The following is a 23,823-nucleotide window of genomic DNA, read 5'->3' on the forward strand; positions in this document are numbered from 1 at the left end:
CATGTGCTGAGCACATGATCATATGTTACTAATTGAGCTTCTTTACAAGCTTTTCAATGGATAGTCTTTATTTTCCTCATTTTATAGGTAAGAAAAAGGAAAATCAGAAGAAATTAAGTAGCTTGCCTAAAAACACACAACAGCTGTCGAGGAAATAGCTGGCAATGAGATCAAACCCAGGTCAGAGAGTTGAAGCCTGGCCATTTAACCATTATGCTATTTTCCTCAAATAGAGGTTAGTGAGTATAACATGTATGAGTGTATATGTTTGAACTTGCTGGCTAAGAATTTATACATATGGCAGGTAACTTACCCCTGGTCCTACCACTGTTGATGTCTGCTCTTGGCAGACATTCCTCTTTTACCGTGGGCTTATTTCAGCTGTCATGACTTCACCTTAGAGTCTTCAATATAGCGATATAATGATCATTGCTGGCAGACTGGAAATAGCCTACAAATGAAATCTCTGTTATACTTGTCTAAAGGCCATGGTGGAGTGTAGGGTAATGGGCAGTGGTCAGGAAGGAAGTCAGACAAGAACTGTGATTACTATTCCTTGTTTTGCTTTGTGGTAGAGACATTGCTTTATAGCAGTTCTCTTGATACTGGTAAATACAATATGTATATCACAGCTACTGCTGCTGAAAGTGTTTCAGTTTTTCCACTCTTACTCTACTCTCAAGATCTAGTACAAAAACGCAATCCAAGCATCTGCAGTACACTAACAGTTTTTTTTTGGTCTTTTTTTTTTTAACGAGTCTGTAGCAGGTGGGTAGTTTTTTAAAGCACAGTTTCTTGATCAGCATTATAATTACACTAGTGTAGCAATCTTCAGAAGCATGTGAAAGGTGCCACTTTAAATGTAAATACTTTCGTTAATTAATGCAAAAGGTAATATGAAACTTGGCATTTTGTTGCCCTGGAAACACAGCCCAGCATTCCATGTATATTTTGAACTGCTCAATTACTTGTAACAACATTTTGACTACTTGACGATTAAACTAGATTCTGATACATATTTTATTATGCAGTGATTTTACATTCTGTCAATGGATATTCATTTTATCTCTGTACTATTTTCAGCACAAGAGAAAAACATATTTTTAAAAAATGTAGGTATAAGGAGCAGAAGAAGCCTTCTTCCCTTAATGATTATATTGTGGTAAACTTTCCTGTCCATGATAGACACTTTGTAAGTGAAACCTTGTTTGACTCAGAATACAGCAGCTGAAAAGTTTGTGTGATTATCTTCCGATTACACGTCTGTAGTTAGAAAGAAGAAATAAAATGGTAGGGGAAACAAAAATCAATGCATGGAAGACTGGATATATTACTAACAAATATATGTCTTGGAGAAATGTCTCCTTAGGTCTTCTGCCCCCTCCCCCCCTTTTTTTGAGCTGTTTGTATATTTTGGAAATTAATCCCTTGTCAGTCTTGTTTTCTCCCATTCTGTGGGTTGACTTTTGGTTTTGTTTATGGTTTCATTTGCTATGCAAAAGCTTTTAAGTTTAATTAGGCCCCATTTGTTTATTTTTGCTTTTATTTCCGTTACTCTCAGAGACACATCCAAAAATGCTATTTTGCCTATGTCAGGGCTTCCCTTGTGGCTCAGCTAGTAAAGAATCAGCCTGCAGTGCGGGAGACCTGGGTTCGATCCCTGGGTTGGGAAGTTCCCCTGGAGAAGGGATTCTGGCCTGGAGAATTCCATGGGCTGTGTAGTCCATGGGGTTGCAAAGAGTTGGACACGACTGAGCGACTTTCACTTTCACTTCACTTATGTCAGAGTATTCTGTGTTTTCAGCTAGATTTTTTATTACCTCCATTTTCACCTGAGGTCTTTGAATATCACTGAAGTGATGACGATGAAATGATATATTCACTGAGATTAAAGAAAGCATGAAATCTGTTGTCTCCCTTCGCTTTTTAAACCTCTTTCAAAAAAACAAGAAAACATGGTAGGCTTCTATATATCACACAGTAAACATTGGAGCTTTTTAGAACAGCAGGTCCACTCTCTTAGATACATGGGCTTTCCTTGCATTTTCTCTGGTCAGAGTTCTTCGGGTTTTTTGTTTGGTTTTTGCTGTTGCTTTTAATTTTTATTGGAGTACAGCTGATTTACAGTGTTGTGTTAATTTCTGCTGTATAGCAAAGTGAATCAGTTATACATATACATACATCCACTCTTTTTTAGGTTCTTTCCTGCGTAGGTCATTACTGAGTACTGAGTCGAGTTCCCTGTGCTATACCATAGAGCCTTATTAGTTACTCCTTCTGTGTATAATAGGTCAGAGTTCTTTGCTATTATCTCTTTGTTGTAGGCTTTTGATCTTTGAAGTGCCATGATAGCAGGGACTCTCCAAGTCTTTGACCTTGTAGACCAACTCCTTGGGTGGATAAGCAGTGCATTCAGTGACTCTAAATAATCACAAAATCCCATCTCAGCTGAGCTAGACAATTCTAAAACGTCTTCTCTTCACCACCAGCACTCCAGCCCACCCTGAATAAATAGTAACAGTAGTGAACACTGCTGTGTTTGGAGTGTCACAGAAATCTAGTTTGTATTCTCCCCACCACAGCTTGGGATAAAATGAGGCACATGAATCTACATGGAAACAGTGAAACTACTATTCACTTGACTCAGTTGATTTGGGATTATGGGTGAAAGTAGCAGGCGCAGTGGTCAGTCCCTCCCTAGCAGCCCATAGCGAGAGAAGAGAAAGGCCTATCAGCGCGGGGGTGTGGAGGGGGGGTCCGTATTCATTTTCGTGTAGGGAGAATGAAATAGTCTGTTTGTGGACCTTCAACAACAGGGTTATGTTACAGAGTCATAGTCTTATTTCAACTGTTCAAGATAATTTAATTTACAGAGCTAGAAACTATGTCAAAAGGAATAAAAGACTTTCCCAAAGGCATATAGTTATTTATAATGGAGTGTAGTTGTATGAAGATTACATCAAAAATCATTACAATTATAAGTAGAATTGGATAGGAGGTAGGGAATCAAAGTTTAGATACCTTGTGGGATACCTCATGGGTGATTCTCCTTCCCGTCAATGGGTTTATAAATAACAGATAATTGCATATGTACTGTATTTATTCTTACATTTATATTTCTTTTGGAAATTATCTTTGGTACTGCCTTTAATCCTAATCTTACCAAAAATGACATGTCTGGTTGTTCTGTACAGGAACACACTACAGTATCTTACAAGTAATGTCCTCTAATGATTGATGGATGAATGCATTAGACTTTAAGAAGTCTTGTGTTTTCATCTTGTTCTTGAGATCTGATACTATACTCAGTATAGAGATGCTGAGTACAGAACTGGTGGACATTATTACAGGAAAATGAACTTTGCAATAGACTCAAGAGCCTAGAGTCATAGCCATGGCAGAATTCCCTCTCCTTTGTGAGGCTTCTCTCTGCATTGTTTCCACTCCACCTCACGCATATATTTCTGCAGTTCCACCCACTGCAGTGACTTAGCATTGGGACTGCTGGGAGAAGAGAAAGAGGGCAGTACATTAAGGCTCAGTTAATATAATTTACATAATAAAATTGTCAAAGAGATCTCAGCCAAGTTTACATAATTGGTCCAAGCTCACTTTGCTTGTAATGAAGAAAGTGAAAGGACTGGATGGATACTTTGAAGAGCCCCTTTTCAGCTCTCTGTTTTTCTTACAGGATGCCTTGCCACTGAGTCAGCATGGGCCCTTTCTCCTACCTACCACCCCTCTTAAGTTTTATTTTATTCATTCTTTTATTTATACTTTTAGGTATTTAGGTATTTTTGGAATGGCTATAGCTCTGCTTCTTAGCTATAAAATGCATATTATTCCATTTGATAGCATTTTCTTATGTGTGAATACATGTGTAAACCTATAAGGAAATAAGCCACGTAGTTCCATAGTGCATGGAATGTATCAGATATACATGTCTGTGCTACCATTAGATGCATGTAGTCATTGATGGGATATAATAGCAAATGGTGACACTTGATTGTCATTAGTGGATAAGAGTAGAAATGCTGGGATTGACGGGCTTGCCAGGCATCTATTTATAATGTCCCATTCCAGAAGCAGGAAACAACAGTGGCTTTCATTCAGTACAATTCATACCAAATGATTGTATCTCTAACTTCTGAAATCACGAGTCAAATTTTCTAGCCAAATCCTCCTCCTTCTGGAGGGTAATCTTAATTAGAATAGACCTCCTGTTCTGTTGTTGATAGCCACCAGAGATGGTGGCTCAGCTGGTAGAGAATCCACCTTCAGTGCAGGATACCCAGGTTCTACCCCTTGGAGAATGTTCCAGCAACCCACTCCAGTATTCTTGCCTAGAGAACTCCATGGACAGAGGAGCCTGGTGGGCTACAGTCATTGGGGTCACAAAGAGTCTGACACGATGGAGCGACTAACATTTTCACTTTTCTGTTGTTGATACTCACACTGGACCATTTAGAAACTCCAATTATTGATAGAAAACTAAGAGACTTTGTCCCTAGAATCACCTAGTTATAGTACCAGGCAGTATGCTCAGTTGTCAAGAGCTCTGAAGTCAGACTGTCTGGGTTTAAATTCTGGCCTTGTTTTATATTAACTGTATTTCCTTGGGTAAGTTATTTAACCCTTTGATGACCAGGTTACTTATCTGTAAGATGGGGAACATATACTTAACTTATATCGAGTTGTTCTAATATATAAATGAAATAATCTTTAGAAAGCAGTACAGTGACTGGAATAATACAAGAGTTCAAAAAATGTTGGGTACTGATTTTTTTTTTTAATTAATAGTATTTTTTTGCGGGGGGTGAGGGGAGCACACTGCACAGCTTGTAGGGTTTTAGTTCCCTGACCAGGGATTGAACCCAGGACTTCAGCTATGAGAGTGCAGAGTCCCAACCACAGGACAGCCAGGGAATTCCCCACGTCTCCTACTCTTATTTCAGATATATATGTGTACATTGAATGTATATCAACAGATGTATTCCATTTAGACATGAAAGACAAGCTCTTCTCTATACCAAATCCTGCAAATTTCTTTGATTCAGTTAATAAAAGTGATGTTCACATTTCTTGGCAGCAGGTCCTTCGCTGAAGAAGAGAATAGGGTAACCAGAAAACAAAAAATCATTAAAGCATATCAAACAGGAGTCCTGACTTTTGAATGACCTAAATTCACTAAAGTTGAAGTTTTAACTCAACCCTTCGAGTCATTTTTATTCCTTGAGTTAATACAAAATAAAATATTCCCAAAGACATGTCTTGTGTGTAATGTCACATCCCATGCGGCCTTTGCACAGAATGAAAAGTTCAGTCATATTTACTAGAGGAAGAGGTGGCATTACGTGTGATACCATGCTGTAATGCAAATGGTTCTCCACAGTGTGCACGGGAGGAGATGCTTGTTCCCTATTCTGATATGCTACTGAACTCACTAAACGCTGACACGTTTCTGTTTGTTAGACTGGGCTGCCCCTCCGTGTAAAGCAGTGGTGTCCACACATAGAGTTTCAGGAAGAGGGGACTGGTGTTTAGCTTTGTGTCTCTAAAGATGATAAGTTTGAAGACAGTTATTGTATTTCCCAGGAAGCGAGGCTGTGATGGGATATATGTTCTCAGTTTCCCAGGCTCTCTGCAGACGTGCTCCAGGACATTGCCACAGAGGTTCCTTGATGCTCTGCTGAGCTTCAGCCTAGGTTAGATACTGGTTATGTTGGTTTCATAATCTTGTGTGCTCCAGTCCTTAAGACCCTTCTTGACCCTTTTGTTATTGTTTAGTCACTGAGTCCTGTCCAACTCTTTGTGCACCGTGGAGCACGCCAGGCTCCTCTGTCCTCCACTATCTCCCAGAGTTTGTTTAGATTCATGTCCGCTGAATCAGTGATGCTATCCAACCATTTCATCCTCTGCCACCCGCTTCTCCTTTAGTCTTCAGTCTTTCCCAGCCTCAGGGTCTTTTCCAGTGACGCAGCTCTTCACATCAGGTGGCCAAAGTATTGGAGCTTCAGCTTCAGCATCAGTCCTTCCAATGAATATTCAGGGTTGATTTCCTTTAGGATTGACTGTTTTGATCTCTTTACTGTCCAGGGGACTCTCCAGAGTCTTCTCCAGCACCACAAGATGTAGGTAAAATGTTTTATTTTTTAAAAAATCAGAGCAGACAAGGTACAATGAATATGGCTGAAGTTTTATGCTTTAAGAACTTACTGCAGTATTATATAATGTACTCCTCTATAAGTAGGAATTTGCCAAGCTTGATTTACCTATCTTTCGTTGCTGAGAGTAATCCTGAATAATATTAACATGTGATTATCCTTTCTCCCCCCAGGAAAAAAAGAGCTAATATTCAGGGATTGTACCTTAACAATACTGTTAACCCTTAGCATACCATCCATGTGGGAGTCCTAATATGTGTGCACAAATGTTTTCAATAAAATGGTTTAGGTTGAGCAGATACAGTACTGTGATTTCTTTTTGGCCTTTGTTGAAGGATATTAGAGTTTAAAGAGTTATTAAGAAACTTTTTTAACCTTTTGTTTCATAATTTATTGAAAATCAGAAAGGTTAAGTATCTTCCTCAAGATGTTTGTTCCCATCTTTTTTAAACAAATGAAATATACTTGATTGCTTTAAGTACATTTTCTTTATCATCATTACTTTGAGGGTATATAATCTGTTGCCAGCCACAGAGAGCTCAAACAGCCTATAGAAGTCTTCTGATAAAATGTGACAGATTGAACATATGTGCTTGACCCTATTCCCTACCAAAACCTCCACAAATATGACAAGAAAGGGTAAAAAAGACAAAAACCTACAAAATAAACAGAACGAGAGAGGAGGCAACAGCGACCAAATTTTGAAAGCTAGAAAACAGATGAACAGAAGATAAGGAGCTTCTTAGCAGAAAGAGAAAGCTACAACTTAAACTGGCAGGAGAAGAAATCCAAAAGCAAGACTGTGTGCCAGAGGACACTAGAAAGGCTCATAAATGAAAAGCAGCAGGTACTCTAAAGAAGAGATGTGGACAGAACCAAGACAGGTGGGTTGACTAGAGGTTTTCCTAAGAAGCAGTGAAATGCCCAGATTGTTTCTCTCAGTGCCTAGCGAAAGATTGATGGTTTTCTTTCTGGAGAGTTGAGGCAGAAAGACTCTGGACTTGAGGGTGCAAGGCTTATTTTGCTTCTCAGAGAGGAGACTGGGAGAGTCCTCTCTGAGAGAACTGACCAATGCAAGAGAAAAGACCTATGCATTCCTTGGTGTGGGAGGCCCTCAAGAAAATAATGCTGCCAGGCTACCCTCCCAAAAACATGAGATTGGAAGGTAAGAACCTGTTTTCCTCATTCCTACATTTCTGCTGTGCCAAGTTAAAATTTAGTGCTCAGAGTGACACTTCTTTTTTAAAGTAGGCTCTAAATGCAAAGCTGGCTACATCTGATGCTTAGCAACAACCAGCGGTCTGTTTCAGACGCTATAGGAAAAACCACCTGTGTTGGGTTCCTTACACGCTCTTAGGCAAGATATTTATCCTCATAGTTCCGAGTTCCTACTCTGCAGAAAGGAAAAAGTGTATAAAGTACTTACGATAATGCTTAGAACATGCTGAGTGTTCAGTACTTTTTAATGAATAACACTGTTGTTCATTATCATCTTCTCATCATCCATCTCAGTAATAGTTAAAGATTTTGCACAAACTGATCCAGGAAAAGGAAGTGTCTCTTTAGTGTGACTCATTTAAAAATAAAAACAAAAACTGAGTATTCAAAAAACCAAGTGCTTTAGTATGTTGTAGCCTTTTATAAGCATTCATTCCTAGAAATAAAGTTAGTATAGTAAATATATAGCATAGATATTGCTAACAAATCAGACTTTTCCTAAGGTTGTATGGGATTATGGGAAAGTCCTGCTGCTGCTGCTGCTAAGGCACTTCAGTCATGTCCGACTCTGCGACCCCAGAGTCGGAAGCCCACCAGGTTCCGCCCTCCCTGGGATTCTCCAGGCAAGAGCACTGGAGTGGGTTGCCATTTCCTTCTCCAATGCATGAAAAGTGAAAGGTGAAAGTGAAGTCACTCAGTCGTGTCCGACTCTATGTGACCCCATGGACTGCAGCCCACTAGGCTCCTCTGTCCATGGGATTTTCCAGGCAAGAGTACTGGAGTGGGGTGCCATTGCCTTCTCTGGGGAAAGTCCTAGAAATGATCAAATTTTGTGGTTACTTTAACAGCAGCTTGCCCCATTTTTTTAATTTTTGAGCTTAACACAGGATTCTGAAACACAGTTAATAGTAGCTAGTTGTATGCACAATTTCTTTTTTTTTTCCACTGTGAGAGAAACTCTTGTGTATTTGCTTTTTCCAGATATTCCACTAACTCAGTGACTCTTGACTGCCATGTGGTCTGTTGTCAGCTTCCTTGTCCAGGTGGTCAGAAAGGACTGGTGTTGCCGTTGGGTTGGGGCCAGAATGGGAGCTTTCAGTCTTACCCTGTCGGGTGACCAATAGAGGGCCCGCGGCTGCTTGGGGGCGAGGTTGTGGGCAGAGGTTTCAGGTTAGGCAGTTGCTCAGTGGCAAATGCATGGCCTTGTTGCCCTTTTCTACTTCCTAGATTTAGATGGGTGTCATGACCTATGTAAATACTGTTTCCTTCCTCTGGGATTCTGCCCCATGCACAGATCTTGCACCTCTGCGTGTTTCAGTGTATCTTCAGTAGGTGTCCATGCTGCTCAGTTGTTGACGCCAGCCACAGGCTGCTGGGCGCTGAATGGACAGAGAACTCCAAGCAGAAACTCTGTTGTGCTGTAACCCTGCGTTGCCAAGCTCATGAAAACCCGTCCAAGGTCTGGAGAGCGCTAATTAGGTAACTAACTCCTCATTAGGTCACCCCAGACTCCCTTCTTTCTGCCGGAACATTTTTCTGTCATAATTAACATCAGATATGCTGCTACTAGTCATTGGACTGAGCGTCATACGCTGTTCTGGTTGGCTTTGAGCCCTTGGGATTGGAAAAGCCTCTCTGTTCTCCCCCCGGTTCGCCTTTCAGCTCCTCCTCTGAGACAGTGTCTAGACAAGCGAGGGGTCAGGGACCCTTCACTGTCTCACTGAGGCAGCCCCTCCCGCTCTGTTCCATCCCTGTTGGCTAGCGGCGGTCGGCTATTTGCCTCACACGTGCCCAGCGCCGTGCAGGTTGCGTCCTGTGTGGAGGGAACCAGTCCTGAGAGCTCCCGTTTAACTCAGGGGCGCTCGGCATGGCCCTGCTCTCGGTCACCCTGTCCAGGCTGTCTGAAAACGCTGTTGCGGCCATTGCGCTAAGCAGTTCACAGGCCGTGTCTCTTCAGTCCTCATTTCAGGCCCACATTGTTTCACCTGAAGTGGGTACAACTTTTATTCATGTTTTACAAATTAGATTCCTGAAGTTTTAGAGTTTGTTTCCTGGGTTATAACACAGGAATGGGGTGTGTCTGCTGCCTAATCTTGTCTCTCTACTACTTCTCTGCTACCAAAGGCCATTCTACATCAGAAAGGCCACATTTAAGGCATGAGTAAGAAGCACTAGACAGAATGCCATCAAGTGCTGTATCAGGCACCTGTTGTTCAGTTGCTAAGTCATGTCGGACTCTTTGCACCCCTATAGACTGCAGCACGCCAGGCTTCCCTGTCCTTCAGTCTTCCCTGTCCTTCACTGTCTCTCAGAGCTTGCTCAATTTCATGTCCATTTAGTTGGTGATGCCATCCAACCATCTCATCCTCTGTTGTCCCCTTCTCCTGCCTTCAGTCTTCCCCAGCATTGAGATCTTTTCCATTGAGTCAGTTTTTCACACCAGGTGGCCAAAGTGTTGGAGCTTCAGCTTTAGCATCAGTCCTTCCAGTGAATATTCAGGACTGATTTCCTTTAGGATTGACTGGTTTGATGTCCTTGCAGTCCACAGGACTCTCAAGAGTTTTCTCCAGCACCACAATTAGAAAGCACCAATTCTTCGGCACTCAGCCTTTTTTCTGGTCCAACTCTCACATCCATACATGACTGCTGGAAAAACTGTAACTTTAACTGTGTAGACCTTTGTCGCCAAAGTAATGCCTCTGCTTTTTAATATGCTGTCTAGGTTTGTCATAGCTTTTCTTCCAAGGAGCAAGCATCTTTTAATAACATGACTGTAGTCAACTATCCACAATGATTTTGGAGCCCAAGAAAATAAAATCTGTCACTACTCTGACATTTTCCCATCTGTTTGCCATGACGTGATGGGACTGGAGGCTGTGAACTTAGTTTTTTGAATGTTGAATTTTAAGCCAGCTTTTTCACTCTTCTCTTTGAGCCTCATCAAGAAGCTCTTTAGTTCTTCTTCACTTTATACCATTAGAATGGTATCATCCGCATATCCGAGGTTGTTATTTCTTCCAGCAGTCTTGATTCCAGCTTGTGATTGATCCAGCCTAGAGTTTTGTAAGATGTATTCTGCATGTAAGTTAAATAAGCAGAATGACAACATATAACCTTGTTGTGCTTCTTTCCCAGTTGCATGAAACAACCAGTCAGTTGTTCCGTGCAAGGTTCTAACTGTTACTTCTTTACCCACATACCAGTTTCTCTGGAGACAGGTTAGGTGGTCTGGTATTCTCATCTCTTGAAGAATTTTCCACAGTTTGTTGTGATCCACATAGTCAAAGGCTCTAGCGTAGTCAGTGAAGCAGAAGTAGATATTTTTTCTGGAATTCCCTTAATATTTCTATGATCCAGCGAATGTTGGGATTTTGATCTCTGGTTCTGCTGCCTTTTCTAAATCCAGCTTTTGTACATCTGGAAGTTCTTGGTTTACATACTGCTTGAAGCCTAGCCTGAAGGATTTTGAGCATAACCTGCTATATCAAGTAGATTATGACAAAAATAATTCTTGCTGTGTGCATATTTCTACTCTGCTTGGTTCCAAAAAAGGATTAAAAGTTGTCAACATACTTAATCCAATTATCCTTTGATTTCCATAGTAAACCAGTGATAAAGGCATTATCCCCTCTAGTTTGCAAATGACAAAACTGACTCTTAGTGAGTCAGAGTCAGGGCTGGGCTCCAGTCAAATACAGAGAGCAGTCACCTACCTTGTCAGGGATTTTCCTGGTGGCATTGCTGATTAGTTTCCACAGTAAAGTGGTATCTGAGCCACTCTTCACGTCCCAGATAACAGAAATTTTATTGTTTCTGTCCCTAACCTTTTGCTCCCAGAATACCAGACATACTACTGTGGTTTGGCTGAGTTCTCTATCAGACAGGCCCTTGAATACAGAGTTAAAAGGCATATGCAGCCTAAAGTACTCAGCACAAGGGCACACCCCTAGTTAATAAAGGTATAAAAGCATGCCCTAGAGTGATGTTCACCAACTTTCTTCCCCTGGAAAGTGGAAAGAGGAGGGTATAACTTTATATCTGTAATGTTTTATTTTTAAAATATATCCAAAGAAAACAAAAAAGACTATTGGGAAGAGGAGAGAAACATTGAATTTACTTTTCTATTGAGAGGTGATTTTCAGAAAATTGAATACCATGTGTTATGAAGTAGTCATTGTTATATAAATGAGGGATTGCAGTATGATGCTTATAAATTGCCTTCTGATGCTTGTTTTAGATGCTTACAAGATGCTTGGTTTTGGTAATCCCAGTCTAGCCTCTCTAAAGGCAAGAAGCCTCTTTGCTTATCTTTGTCACTCAATGCTCAGCCAAGCATCCCCGTTCTTTGTAGGCTGGTGAATGATCATATGCAGAAGAGAGCATTTTTGCCCTCACCACATGCCCTATTCTGTTGGAATAAGTGGTTCTATATAGGTGCAGTAGCGAAACTATTCTCCCTAGTTTAACACTCAATTTTTCCTTACTTATTTTCCTTAAAAAAAAAAAAATTTTTTTTTTAAACTAGCTCCCTTGCTTTTTGCCACAAGCTGGAATCAAGACTGCTGGGAGAAATAACAACCTCAGATATGCAGATGATACCACTCTAATGGTATAAAGTGAAGAAGAACTAAAGAGCTTCTTGATGAGGCTCAAAGAGAAGAGTGAAAAAGCTGGCTTAAAAGTTAGTGAAAGAAAAACTGCGCCTGTTCACTGAAGGCTGCACGCACTGTAGCAGCCATGTCCCCGTGCATCGCCTACAGCTGCTGCAGGTGAATTTGCATTTGATGTGTGCTCGTAAAGGACAGGCTCCCGCCCCTTCCAGCTCACTGTAATTGTTCAGCAGATGAGCTAATGACGTTTAGGAAGCTAGGAATCAAAGATATTTTCTTAGGTTGTTTCCCTCTTCTGTCCCACAAAGCACAACAGCCACGATCTGGCACATGATCAATGGACCCAGCCCTTTTTAGGATGCGGGAGATGCATCCCCGAGTCTGTGGCTCACAGTGACAAACAGTGGAGACTTCTGCAATGATATTTTGCCTCCCTGATGTTCAAACTTCTCCAGTTAAGCCTGTCTGGAATCTATTTAACTGTTATCCATCAAAGTTTTTTTTTTTTTTTTAAATAAGAGGGGGAGTGAGTGGAACCAGAGGAAAGACTGTCTTTGCCAAGATGCACTCTCCTCTCATGACTCATCCTTAGAGAAGCAGAGGGACTTTGAAAAGCTGTCTGCAGTTGCATTGAGACAGCTCTCTCCTGGCACTTTGAGTTGTTTTAAAAAATTTTCCCAGGCAATAAAAGATGTTGTTCAGATTGTTTATTCCCTCCTAGTGGGCCAGCATAAGAGCTTTTGTTTAACTGCAGTGTGGTGGTTGTATGGATGGTTTGTTTTTGGAGTTTTATCAAGAAATTAGCTTCTCCCTGTTCAAAATTGGGAATCATTTTTATGATTGTTATCTTGTTGCATCTGGTCATTCTTATATACTAAGAATTTTCTTAGTATATTGTGTTTGTACAATTTCAAATGTTCCATTATTTAAAAGTTTGGTTTTATATATGGGAGTGCTACTGCTGCTAAGTTGCTTCAGTCGTGTCCGACTCTGTGCGACCCCATAGATGGCAGCCCACCAGGCTCCCCCATCCCTGGGATTCTCCAGGCAAGAACACTGGAGTGGCTTGCCATTTCCTTCTCCAATGCATGAAAGTGAAAAGCGAAAGTGAAGTCGGTCAGTCGTGTCTGACTCTTAGCGACCCCATGGACTGCAGCCTACCAGGCTCCTCCATCCATGGGATTTCCAGGCAAGAGTATTGGAGTGGAGTGCCATTGCCTTCTCCATGGGAGTGCTAGTTTGAGCTAAATAGAGTAGATGCTTTTTAAATGCAGTCATTCTGATTTTTATTGTTTGGCAGCACAAGAAAGAAGGGACACTTTTATTCTCTTCCCTTCATATATAAATAAAGGTGTTTTAATAATTGGTAGATTAAGGCTTCCAGAAAACAGTTGGACTAACAAATCTAAACTTCTATTTTCAAATTTCCTTTTTTTTTTGCTGCAAAAAGTGATTGTGTTCTTTTAGGTTTCCAGAAACTGGCAAATAATTTCTTAATATCCTTGTAACCACTCCCAAATCACTCCCCCTTTTTTGAAGAGAAAAACTATCTGTTCAAAGAATTGCCACTTAACATGGGTTTGAGACCAAAAATAAGTTATGGCGGTGAACTATTTGTATGTTTATGATGCTTAGCAATAATTTAAGGAGTAAAAGGAAGTAACAACATACAGAAACAATTTGTGATTTATAGAAAAGTTACTTTGAATGGCTGACTCTTAGATATAAATTGAATACAATGAAGTATTCGTTTGATTAAAAAAAATCCTTGAGTAAAAAAATCTCAATGCTGAAATTTTTATTATCCTACAAAACTTGATCTCCGGTTAAAATCTACTTTTAAGGACCTTGGCTTTAATTTAGTGATTGTATCCTTTCATCTTGAAATTTTAGATGCCAGTCTGCAAGGTCTGCAGTCCTCATAATAGTCTGTGTACACTGCCAGAGCTGAGCGAAGTGATACTCACCTGGCAGGGGAACGAGGCTAGCGGAGTAGAGTCGAGTCAGGTGTGGGCTGAGTGGAAGCTTATATCTTTGAGTCTCTGTTCACTTATTTGTATCACGGCCACTTCTGCAGTTAATAGAGATGTGTAAATACAATATGATGTTTTAACAAGTGGATTAGGCATATTCTTCAGTCATTATAACATGAGAGCTGGAAGGAGTTTCAGGGGTCTGGCCTGGTTGAGTTCCAGTGTATTTTGCTTGGCCCATACAGTTTTCAAAAACAGTACAGCTAGGAGGCTGCTTTGCTTGATAATAATACAAGCAGTTTTATACATATTGTCTTACACGATTCTTCATGGACTTATATTGATAGTAACTGACTAGCCCCTGCAGACATGTGAGTTCATGCATAATCCAGATAATCCTGTCTCTTCATCTTACAATTATAAGAACTGAAACCCCAAGGATCGAGTGACTTTACAAAGTTAGACAGCTGGTTCGGGGGGCAGTTCCAGAACTGTTTCACAGCCTGAATATTTTATTTTTTTAGTAGGTTAGAGACCCTTGTCACACTGCAGAGATGTTTCTGAAAGATGTCCTACAAATGAAAGAATTGAAAGGCAGTGGTAGAATAGTAAGTAAACAGCCTAGTTTATAGAACTGGAGTTATCTGGCTTATCTTGGGAAAATCATTTCATCCCATTGGACACCAAGATTCCTCATCTATAAAGTAGAGCAATTAGACTAGATTCACATTACACAGTACAGGACTTGATAAGTAGTGACTTCTCAATAAATAATTCAGTGAACAGGGGGTATTGAAGGTGCCTAGATTCTCTAATTCTATATGAACTTTCCTTCCTTCCCCATCCCCAATTTACTTGGCCTAGATGGCTTTCAGAGTCTCTTCCAATCTTGAGAAGAGTCTTAAGTTTTTTATTTAGAACGTGTGTGTGTGTGTGTGTGTGTTGGGAAGTTCTTTGAGCCTGTGTACTCGTGTTTTGGTGTGTGTGTTTATGTGTGTTCGGAAGGTCTTTGAGTCTGTGTACTCCTGTTTTGGGCTTCCCCGTTGGCTCAGTGGTAAAGAATCCACCTGCCATGCAGGAGACATGGGTTCGATCTCTGGGTCAGGAAGATCCCCTAGAGAAAGAAATGGCAATCCACTCTAGAATTCTTGCCCGGGAAATCCCATGGACAGAGGAGCCTGGCGGGCTACAGTCCACAGGGTCGTAGAGTCGAACACAATTTAGCAATTAATCACACACACTCTCTCTCTTTTTCTCTTTCTCTCCCTCTCTCTCTCTCTCTCTCTCCTGTTTTTGGTTTCAATCTCCCATCAGCTTGTCTGTTCCCTGAACTTATTGCAAGGAGACAGCAGGGGGCAGAAGTGAGGAGTAGATGGCTTTCCAGAATGACCACATTTTATTCCACTTCTCTGCCATCTCTGAACTCCTCCTGCCTTAAATAAAAAGGCAGTATTTCCTCCTGGCTTCATCTGTTTATAGGCAGGATAATACTTCAAAACCAGAGGTGGATTATTGTTTCAAATGTAAATATTACTTATGAGTTTCAGCATACATTATTGGTATCCTAGAGGCCTAGTCACTATTGCTAAATCATCAAACACCTACTGTTGTCGAACACACAAAAAGAGAAAACTTGTCCTCTGCCTTTGCTTAAAGGTTTAATATTGAAGTCCGTAGAGCTACAGAAATAGAATCTAGCTATGAACTTGAGTTGTATAGCTGGAAGGAAATCCAGCCTTACCTTTTCCTATAAACAGAATCTTTTGAGATTCAACTTTTCCATGTGTTAGAGAATCAAAATGTTTAAAGTACTGAGATGCTTTTCTTCTTTATTAAAATATATATATATATATGATTCTTAAGATACCCTGATTAGTGCTGAGCTTCTCTTCCATCAGAAATATCCCAGAAGAGATCCATAATCCCACACACAAAAAGATGTGTAAATCTGCTCAACATCAGCTTAACTCTTCTCTGCTTTTACGCTGGTGTGCACCGTCCCGTGGGCCAGGCCTCTCTGCCTGCTCATTTCTTTGGTGGCAGACTTAATCCTGACACCTTCACTAAGCCTAGAATACTCCAGAAATTCTAAATTCCATATTTTGTTTGTTTTCCTCCTTTTGCTTCCACACCTCCCCCTCCCTCAGCACTCTTCAGATACACAGCCTACCCCTGGTTAATTAATGTATGTGATTTTCCTGTCTTTCGTGATCGTATTATTCACTATTTTGCAAAAGTTATGTCTGAAGTTCCTAGCCAGAACTTTAGAAGACATCAGGAAATGTTGACATCTTTTTAAAACTGGCTCATAGATTTCCTACTGAAAACCAAAAATACTTGCCATATCTCTGTCCAACTCAAGCCTGTTCCCACAACTCTATGTGTTTTCATAAATAGGACTGGATCCAAAATCCAATTTTTTCAGCTTCCTGCTGTTCTGAGAGAAAGGCCCTCTGCCTTTAGCTTCACCTCGCACTCCACCGTCTCAGGCGTGAAGCTAATCTGTGTGTCCAGCTTGCAAGTGGCTGGAGAAGCCCCACCAGACCCTTCTGGATGCAGTCTCACTGACAGGTCAGTTGTTGGCCACAAAGACAGACACTGAATGGTTTTAGGACCTTCGCCAGGAGGGCACGTCAGCAATCACCGTGAATAATTTTTTCTTTTCCAGTTCTCCCTGCAAATAATCCTCACCTGTTAACCATATTCATCACCTTTTGGAGGCTGATAAAAACAGTAGGCTTCAGACAAAGAGCAGTTGGCTTCATCTGACTGGCTCCTGTGCTTTGTAAACCATGAGAGAAAGAGCAGCAAAGCATAGTCAGGCTATAGGTTTTCTCTTTCTGTATCTGAAAGGGCTTCTCTGGTGGCCCAGTCAGTAAAGAATCTGCCTGCAATGTGGGAGACAGGGGTTCGACCCCTGGGTTGGGAAGATCCCCTGGAGGAAAGCATGGCAACCCTCGCCCGTATTCTTGCCTGGAGAATCCCCATGGACAGAGGAGCCTGGCAGGCTGCAGTCCGTGGGGTTGCAAAGCGTCAGACTGAGCAACTAAGCACATCAGAAAGGAAGAGCTGTCATCTTTAAGATTGTTTGAAACTAGAGGAAACTGGGTGGACCAGCAGGGATAAAATACAAATCATGTGGTACGCTGTAGCTACTTGCTAAATATTTACTTGTGAATGAGAAATAGGTCTTTTATATTGAGTGATGTCAATCTGGCTAAACAACAGCCAGATCAGAGAGAAGACAGAATAATTTGGGGATATAGGTCCTATTTGTCCTTGCATGGATGTGGAAAATAGAGTATTTCTCCTAGAGTAGTTTCTCAACGTGAAGTGTTATTTCATTATTATCGGGTGAAATACAGGTGACCTTGTTTTTGAGCTCTGGGTCTGACAAATTTAGATTTCGACTTTGATATCTAACAAGTCCCTCTGTTATCCGTCTTCACTTTTAAAAAAGTGTTATTGTGCTGCATTTATTTAGCACTCCACATTTGTAAAATTCTATGCTTGTGTTATTCTCTACCAAAAATCCACTTACTTTTTAGAGTGGCAGACAGGGATATCAGCTGTCTAATGGCTGTGTATAGGACTCAGAGGAAACTACTTGTACACTGAGTTTTAATTTTTTCAAATCCTGTTTTGGAAATTGGCAGAATGTAAATTACAAACTAACAGAGATTGCTTTTCCTCATAAAATTAATAACTCTAGGGTCAGAAATTAATAACTCTTTAGGAAGTATCTATATAAAATTTGCCTAAATTAACCAGCAAACCCCAAAGAGGCTGACTTTAAGCGAGGCATTAAGAACTTTTCGGGGTAATAAAACTGTTCTTACAATGTGACCGTGGTGGTGGTTATGCAACTGGATGCATTTGTCAGAAGTCACAAATTCACTGAAAAGTGTGAATTTTACTGTTTGTATGTTATAGCTCTATAAACCTGTTTCTTAAGAAAAAAGTGTTAAAACTTTTTTTAAAAGGCATTTTTATCTGTCTCAGAGGTAGATAATAAATTCATTGAAAATGTACAAGTCCCAACTGATTCAACATTTGGCAGGGGAATGTTTTGGAGGAGATTCTTGCTCTTGATGCATCACTTCATGAATAGTCAGGACATTTTTTGAAAGTTAAAATTGCCTGAAGTTCCCTTATGAAAATAGGAATCTGGGATCTCAAGCAAGAAAGTAGTTTTAATCTAGAGTATGGACGTCTCTGTTATCAATTCCTATATTAGACTCCTCTATTAACCTTGCAAACATTTGACAAAGATATAATAGTCATTAGAAAACTATTGCATCAAAACTTGGTTTTATTTGTGGTAGTTGAGGCCAACTAATAATTGATGAAAGCAGGATTTCCATCAGGATGCAAAAGAAAGTAATTATCCTAGTAGAATTAGAAAGTGGATGGCCATGATTGAATCAGATTCTGGTTTGAATAGTCACAGGACACTCTCTTGCGCATTGGTTCTAGTTCAGGGAAGCTCTCAAAACCTTTCAATAGTTACACGCTTTGCGTCATTGATGAGATTTCCAGTCTACACTGAAAGCCCTGGAACCAGCTGTGTTTTCTTCCTGGCGTTCTTCCTGTCCTCCTTTTACGCCAGCCCCCACCCCCACCCCCACCCCACCCCCGCCACCACCAAGTCTCCGTGTCTACCCAGCTCAGGGGCTGAGGTGTCCATCTGTAAAGCCTGTTGCCACAGGATACAGAATTCACTCGGGAGGAGGGAAAGCTGCATATGTATGTTTAAGGATGGTGGCTCTCATAATCAGATAAATGTTGTGGAAAGCTTGCTCATTCATATGGAAGAGCCAGCGCTGCAGCTGAATGGTGGGGCAGCGGAGCTCCAGGCTCTGGCATCTGTGCATTAGTCCTGCTAAGCCAGGAGCGCTTTTATCTGTGATACTGAAGGAGCTGAGGTGCATCACCACTTAGGCCTACAACAGTAACCTTCAGTTGAACTCATAGAAGGCAGTCTATGGCATTTTTTTAAATAATGAAATTGGTTACACACAGGAAATCCAGTGTGACTTGTACAAAAAGTGAAGTCCCTCCTTTATTATGTAAATCATAATAAGTGTCTGGTGTGTTTCTCTTCACTCTCAACTTCACTTACAGAACTGCTCTCCCCTTCTAAGGTATCTCAAAGGGTAGCAAAGACTTTTGCCCCATGTCATGCATGCAGTGTGACTCTGCTGTCCTTCCTTCCTGGTGACATCAGTCTTGAATGCGATGTAGTGATGGCAGATGCCCTGAAAAGTCCAGAATGTTGCTTGGTTTTTGAGGACAGGAAGCTTCTCACTACCTGCTGTTTGACTGGCCTGGGCACGTTCTGGCTTCACCTGGAAATCCCGCTTAGCACTGTGGACAGATGTCTCTTCAGCCATAGAATACCAGCTTTGGGAACTAATAGAGCCAGAGCTTGGGAGCACGCTTCATCCTCTCCTTCTCCTTCTTTGTGTCCCTTCTTGCTTCCAAGAAAATATTCACATCCATAGAATTGTCGAGTCTGCTTCTGTTTTATAACTGGGAAGCTCAGAAGGTCTCTTGTGTTTGTGAGCACAAGCCTTGTTGTGGTTATTTGGGTTGCATCTGTTTATCTTTTCCACACTCACACGGTTTGCCTAGCTTGGCAGCCTGCTGGCGTGGACAATAATAAAGCTTCTGTCGAGGTGAGCAAACAGCTGATGGCATGGGGCACAGAGGGGACTCCTACAGTGGCTGCCTGTAATCTGCCAGGCTGGTGGTCCCACCAGGCAAGAACAAAAGCCAGTCTGTTTGCAGGCAGTTTGGAAAATCAATGTGTTAGTTGTGTTCTTGTCTCTTTGCCTTTCCCTTGGCTGAAAGGGAGCATGCTGGCCCGGCAGTTCGCAGAGTCGTTCCAGGCGAGTACCCATTCCAGAGACTTACCTGGCTATCGTATTACCACTGGCAGGTCTGAAAAGAGCCTGAGTGTTTCTGTCTGAACTGCTTAAAGAGTCACTGACAGAGAATTCTTAAACTCACCATCCAAAGTTGGACCCATCTCAGTGCTCTGAGTGGTTTGTATTCTAGACGGTTAGATAAGTTGTGTGCTTTTTTTTTTTTTTTTTAATGCTGATGAGGACTTAAAAGGAGTTTACTTGTTGCCTGGCTAGGAAATGTAGGAATGGCACTTTGAGCAGCGTATGTCATATGTGTGTGCCTAATGTAATATATGTTTGCTTCTTACTCCTAAATTGATTTCATGTTGTCACTTAGTTGAAAATGCCCTGGTCACGGCTGTCTGGATTATTAGGACTCACAGAGCAGAGATCACACCAAGTAGCTGGGCTCCAGGATGGGAAAGGGAGTTGGCTTAGTGAAGACCCATGTGAGCCTGTTGACACACCTTCCAAAAGGAGATGATTATATTAGCTATGTGAGGTCTTGAGTAACTTTGCCTTTAGGCTTCTAAGAAGTAAAGTGTGACAAAAGATTTGAGAAGAAAAGACTTCTCTGTTTCTCCATGTGTTAAAAGTTAGCCTCAGAAGGTTAGCGAAAGGCTGTACACAAATTTTCATCTCAGCTTTAAAGGTCTGTACTAGATCCTGTCGATCTTTGGTACTCTTTCAAAGCCTGAAAATGGTCTGCTGATCGTGAATAAAAGAAAAGGGTGTTTGGTTGGGTATGGTCATGGTGCTCTTATTTTAAAGTCCATCAGAAAGAAAAGAAATAACTTTAGTGGTCAATGGAGACAACCTAAAGCAGAAGATTAGATTTAAATGAGATTTAAACAGTCTTGGGTGAAGGAGGTAATTGACAATTTTTTGTTTTTGAAGGAAAAATAGACTAAACCTAGCAACCACTATTATCAAAAACATCTATAACATCTAGTAGCACCCTTTCCATCTTTAGCATTCATCATGTCCCCGCCCCTTGTTTTATTGTTAAACTGGTTTATATGGGGTTGGCCAAAAAGTTCATTTGGATTAATGTGAAAGATGGTACAGAAAAACCTGAACAAACTTTCTTTTGCCAACCCAATATGTTATTTTTGTTGCTGTTGTTCAGTTGCTCAGTCCGACTCTTTGTGACCCCATGAACCGCAGCACACCAGGCCTCCCTGTCCATCACCAACTCCCAGAGTCCACCCAAACCCATGTCCATTGAGTCGATGATGCCATCCAACCATCTCATCCTCTGTCATCCCCTTCTCCTCCTGCCCTCAATCTTTCCCAGCATCAGGGCCTTTTCTAATGAGTCAGCTCTTTGCATACTTCAAAGTATTGGAGCTTCAGCATCAGTCCTTCCATTGAATATTCAGGGTTGAGTCCTTTAGGATTGACTGGTTGGATCTCCTTACAGTCCAAGGGACTTTCAAGACTCTTCTCCAACACCACAGTTCAAAAGCATCCATTCTATAGGTCATAGCCATGGTCCAATTCACATCTATACATAACTACTGGAAAAACCATAGCTTTGACTAGACAGCCCTTTGTTGGCAAAGTAATGTCTCTGCTTTTTAATATGCTCTCCAGTTTTGTCATAGCTTTTCTTCCAAGGAGCAAGCATCTGTGGTGATTCTGGAGCCCAAGAAAATAAAGTCTGTCACTGTTTCCATTGTTTCCACATCTGTTTGTCATGGAGTGATGGAACCAGATCCCATGATCTTAGTTTTTTCTGAATGTTGAGTTTTAAGCCAGCTTTTTCACTCTTTTCTTTCACCATCAAGAGGCTCTTTAGTTCTTCTTCACTTTCTGCCTTAAGGGTGGTGTCATCTCTATATCTGAGGTTATTGATATTTCTCCCGACAGTCTTGATTGCAGCTTGTGCTTCATCCAGCCTGCATTTCGCATGATGTACTTTGCATATACGTTAAATAAGCAGGGTGACAGTATACAGCCTTGAGGTACTCCTTTCCCAATTTGGAACCAGTCTGTTGTTCCACGTCCAGTTCTAACTGTTGCATTTTGACCTGCATACAGTTTTTCCAGGAGATGAGTAAGGTGGTCTGGTATTCCCATCTCTTGAAGAATTTTCCACAGTTTGTTGTGATCCACACAGTCCAAAGGCTTTGGCGTAATCAGTAAAGCAGAAGTAGATGTTTTTCTGGAACTCTCTTTTTCAATGATCCAAAGGATGTTGGCAGTTTGATCTCTGGTTCCTCTGCCTTTTCTAAATCCAGCTTCAACATCTGGAAGTTTTCAGTTCATGTACTGTTGAACCTAGCTTGGAGAATTTTGAGCATTACTTTGCTACTGTGTGAGATGAGTGCAATTGTGCGGTAGTTTGAACATTCTTTGGCATTGCCTTTCTTTGGGATTGGAATGAAAACTGACCTTATCTAGGCCTGTGGCCACTGCTGAGTTTTCCAAATTTGCTGGCATATTGAGTGCAGCACTTTCACAGCATCATCTTTTAGGATTTGAAATAGCTCAACTGGGATTCCATCACCTCTACTAGCTTTGTTCGTAGTGATGCTTCCTGAGGCATTATTTTTGTAATGAGATTATAAATGCCCAAACAGGGAATTTATAATTCTAAAATAGACCATAGAAGTTAGCATAATGATCAGTGTTGATTAAAACTCTTTTGTTATTTGTTAAAAACCTATCATGGGCCACAAATTGTGTCAAGGACCAAGGAATCAGTGTTGAGCAAGGCAGTGATCCCCGCCCCCCTGGTTGCTGTCCAGGAAGCCTTCAGGCTACCAAGGAAGCATCCCCATCTTTAGGCAATACAGCTGGTATTTCACTTGACTTTAAAAATTATAATAATAAAATTAGCTTTTAATTGGTTGTTACACTTAAAATCTCAGATTTTTCAGAGTTACAAGGAAGGAAGCTCAATTAGCTCAGCTACTGATTTTAAAATGTGAGGGAAAGCGTGAAATACTAAAAGATATGTTTTCATTTCTATGCAGAGGATCTCATTAGACTGTATCTAGGGCACTTATACAATGGCTTTTCTCTGGCCAGGTCACTCTCATCTTAAACATAATTTGACATATTTCTATCTCTCTGCTTTTAAAGGGGTTAATTCTGTAAGGAAAGATCCAGTGAGAAAAACTTTTTCCAGCCAAATGAAAAGCATTCAAAAGACTAGACAGGGGTGCATGACTAAATCTAAAGAATATCTTCAAATCTTATTTTTGTCAAATCTCTCAACAGATCACTAATAAACAGCCAAAATTAAGTACTACTTCTCACTTGCTCTCTTTCTCTCAGCTTTTACTTTGGCAGAAAATCTAGTCAGCAGGGAACTATCCCAATACCAGATGGCAGGAAATAGCAGGTGGCAGATTGAATAACTGGCCTCTGAAAACCCCCAGTATTAGCCTGTAGCCCCAACTCGCAAATACGGCATCAAATTCTTTCACTTTAAGTTTTTGTCTTGCCTTTTGTTTTTACAATAAGAAGACAAATTTACTTTTTTAGTTTTGTGGGGTCCAGAGATTGACCTGCTTCCACTTCCTGAAGGTTCAAAGAAAAGGTGCAGACTTGAGCTGACGTGAGATGATGTTTGAGGAACCGTCCAGGTGAAAACAGATAAGCAGCTAGAGGACAGCACCGCCCTTTACGTGGCCTCCTCACGCCCGTCGCCCCTCTCCTCCTGTCACTCAGCCTCATGGCACAGGCCCTAGGAGCAAGCAAAAGCTGCTCCAGCCAATGCGTGCCAACTCGTGGCAAGACTAGCATTTGAATTCCCTTCCAAGTTCCATTCCTTTGTGGGAATACTGGTACTGTATACACCTCAGCTTGGACAGCTTAGGCCTTTAAAAACCATGTGAGGAGCAGCAGGAAGCAAGAGGAGGTAGACCGAAGCCCTGGAATGCAGCTGTATGAAAGTCAGAATGACTGTGGGTCCTGGAGGGCCTGAATGCTAAATTTT

At 41.1% G+C, this 23,823-nt stretch overlaps 1 protein-coding gene and 1 long non-coding RNA gene across 6 annotated transcripts in view; one reads left to right on the forward strand and one right to left on the reverse strand.

Moving 5' to 3' along the window:
* MRPS27 (mitochondrial ribosomal protein S27) overlaps positions 1 to 23,823 on the forward strand; it is a 103,966-nt gene that overhangs the window by 56,944 nt on the left and 23,199 nt on the right. For 2 of the 4 annotated variants that reach the window (XM_010816684.4, XM_010816685.4), the window contains one exon: positions 16,363 to 16,536. In XM_010816684.4, coding sequence (XP_010814986.1) covers positions 16,363 to 16,536 — 174 coding nt within the window. 4 annotated transcript variants of the gene reach the window in all.
* On the reverse strand, positions 676 to 16,119 carry LOC132343206 (uncharacterized). Of its 2 annotated transcripts, none has more exons than XR_009491916.1 (3): positions 15,833 to 16,119; positions 13,960 to 14,063; positions 676 to 1,263 (listed from the first exon to the last, which is right to left on the reverse strand). It is a non-coding gene; the product is annotated as an uncharacterized lncRNA (long non-coding RNA). The 2 variants fall into 2 exon arrangements; XR_009491915.1 differs by lacking the exon at positions 676 to 1,263 and adding an exon at positions 4,717 to 5,100.

This window comes from Bos taurus, chromosome 20, assembly GCF_002263795.3.
Source record: "Bos taurus isolate L1 Dominette 01449 registration number 42190680 breed Hereford chromosome 20, ARS-UCD2.0, whole genome shotgun sequence".
In the NCBI taxonomy this organism is placed as follows: domain Eukaryota; kingdom Metazoa; phylum Chordata; class Mammalia; order Artiodactyla; family Bovidae; genus Bos; species Bos taurus.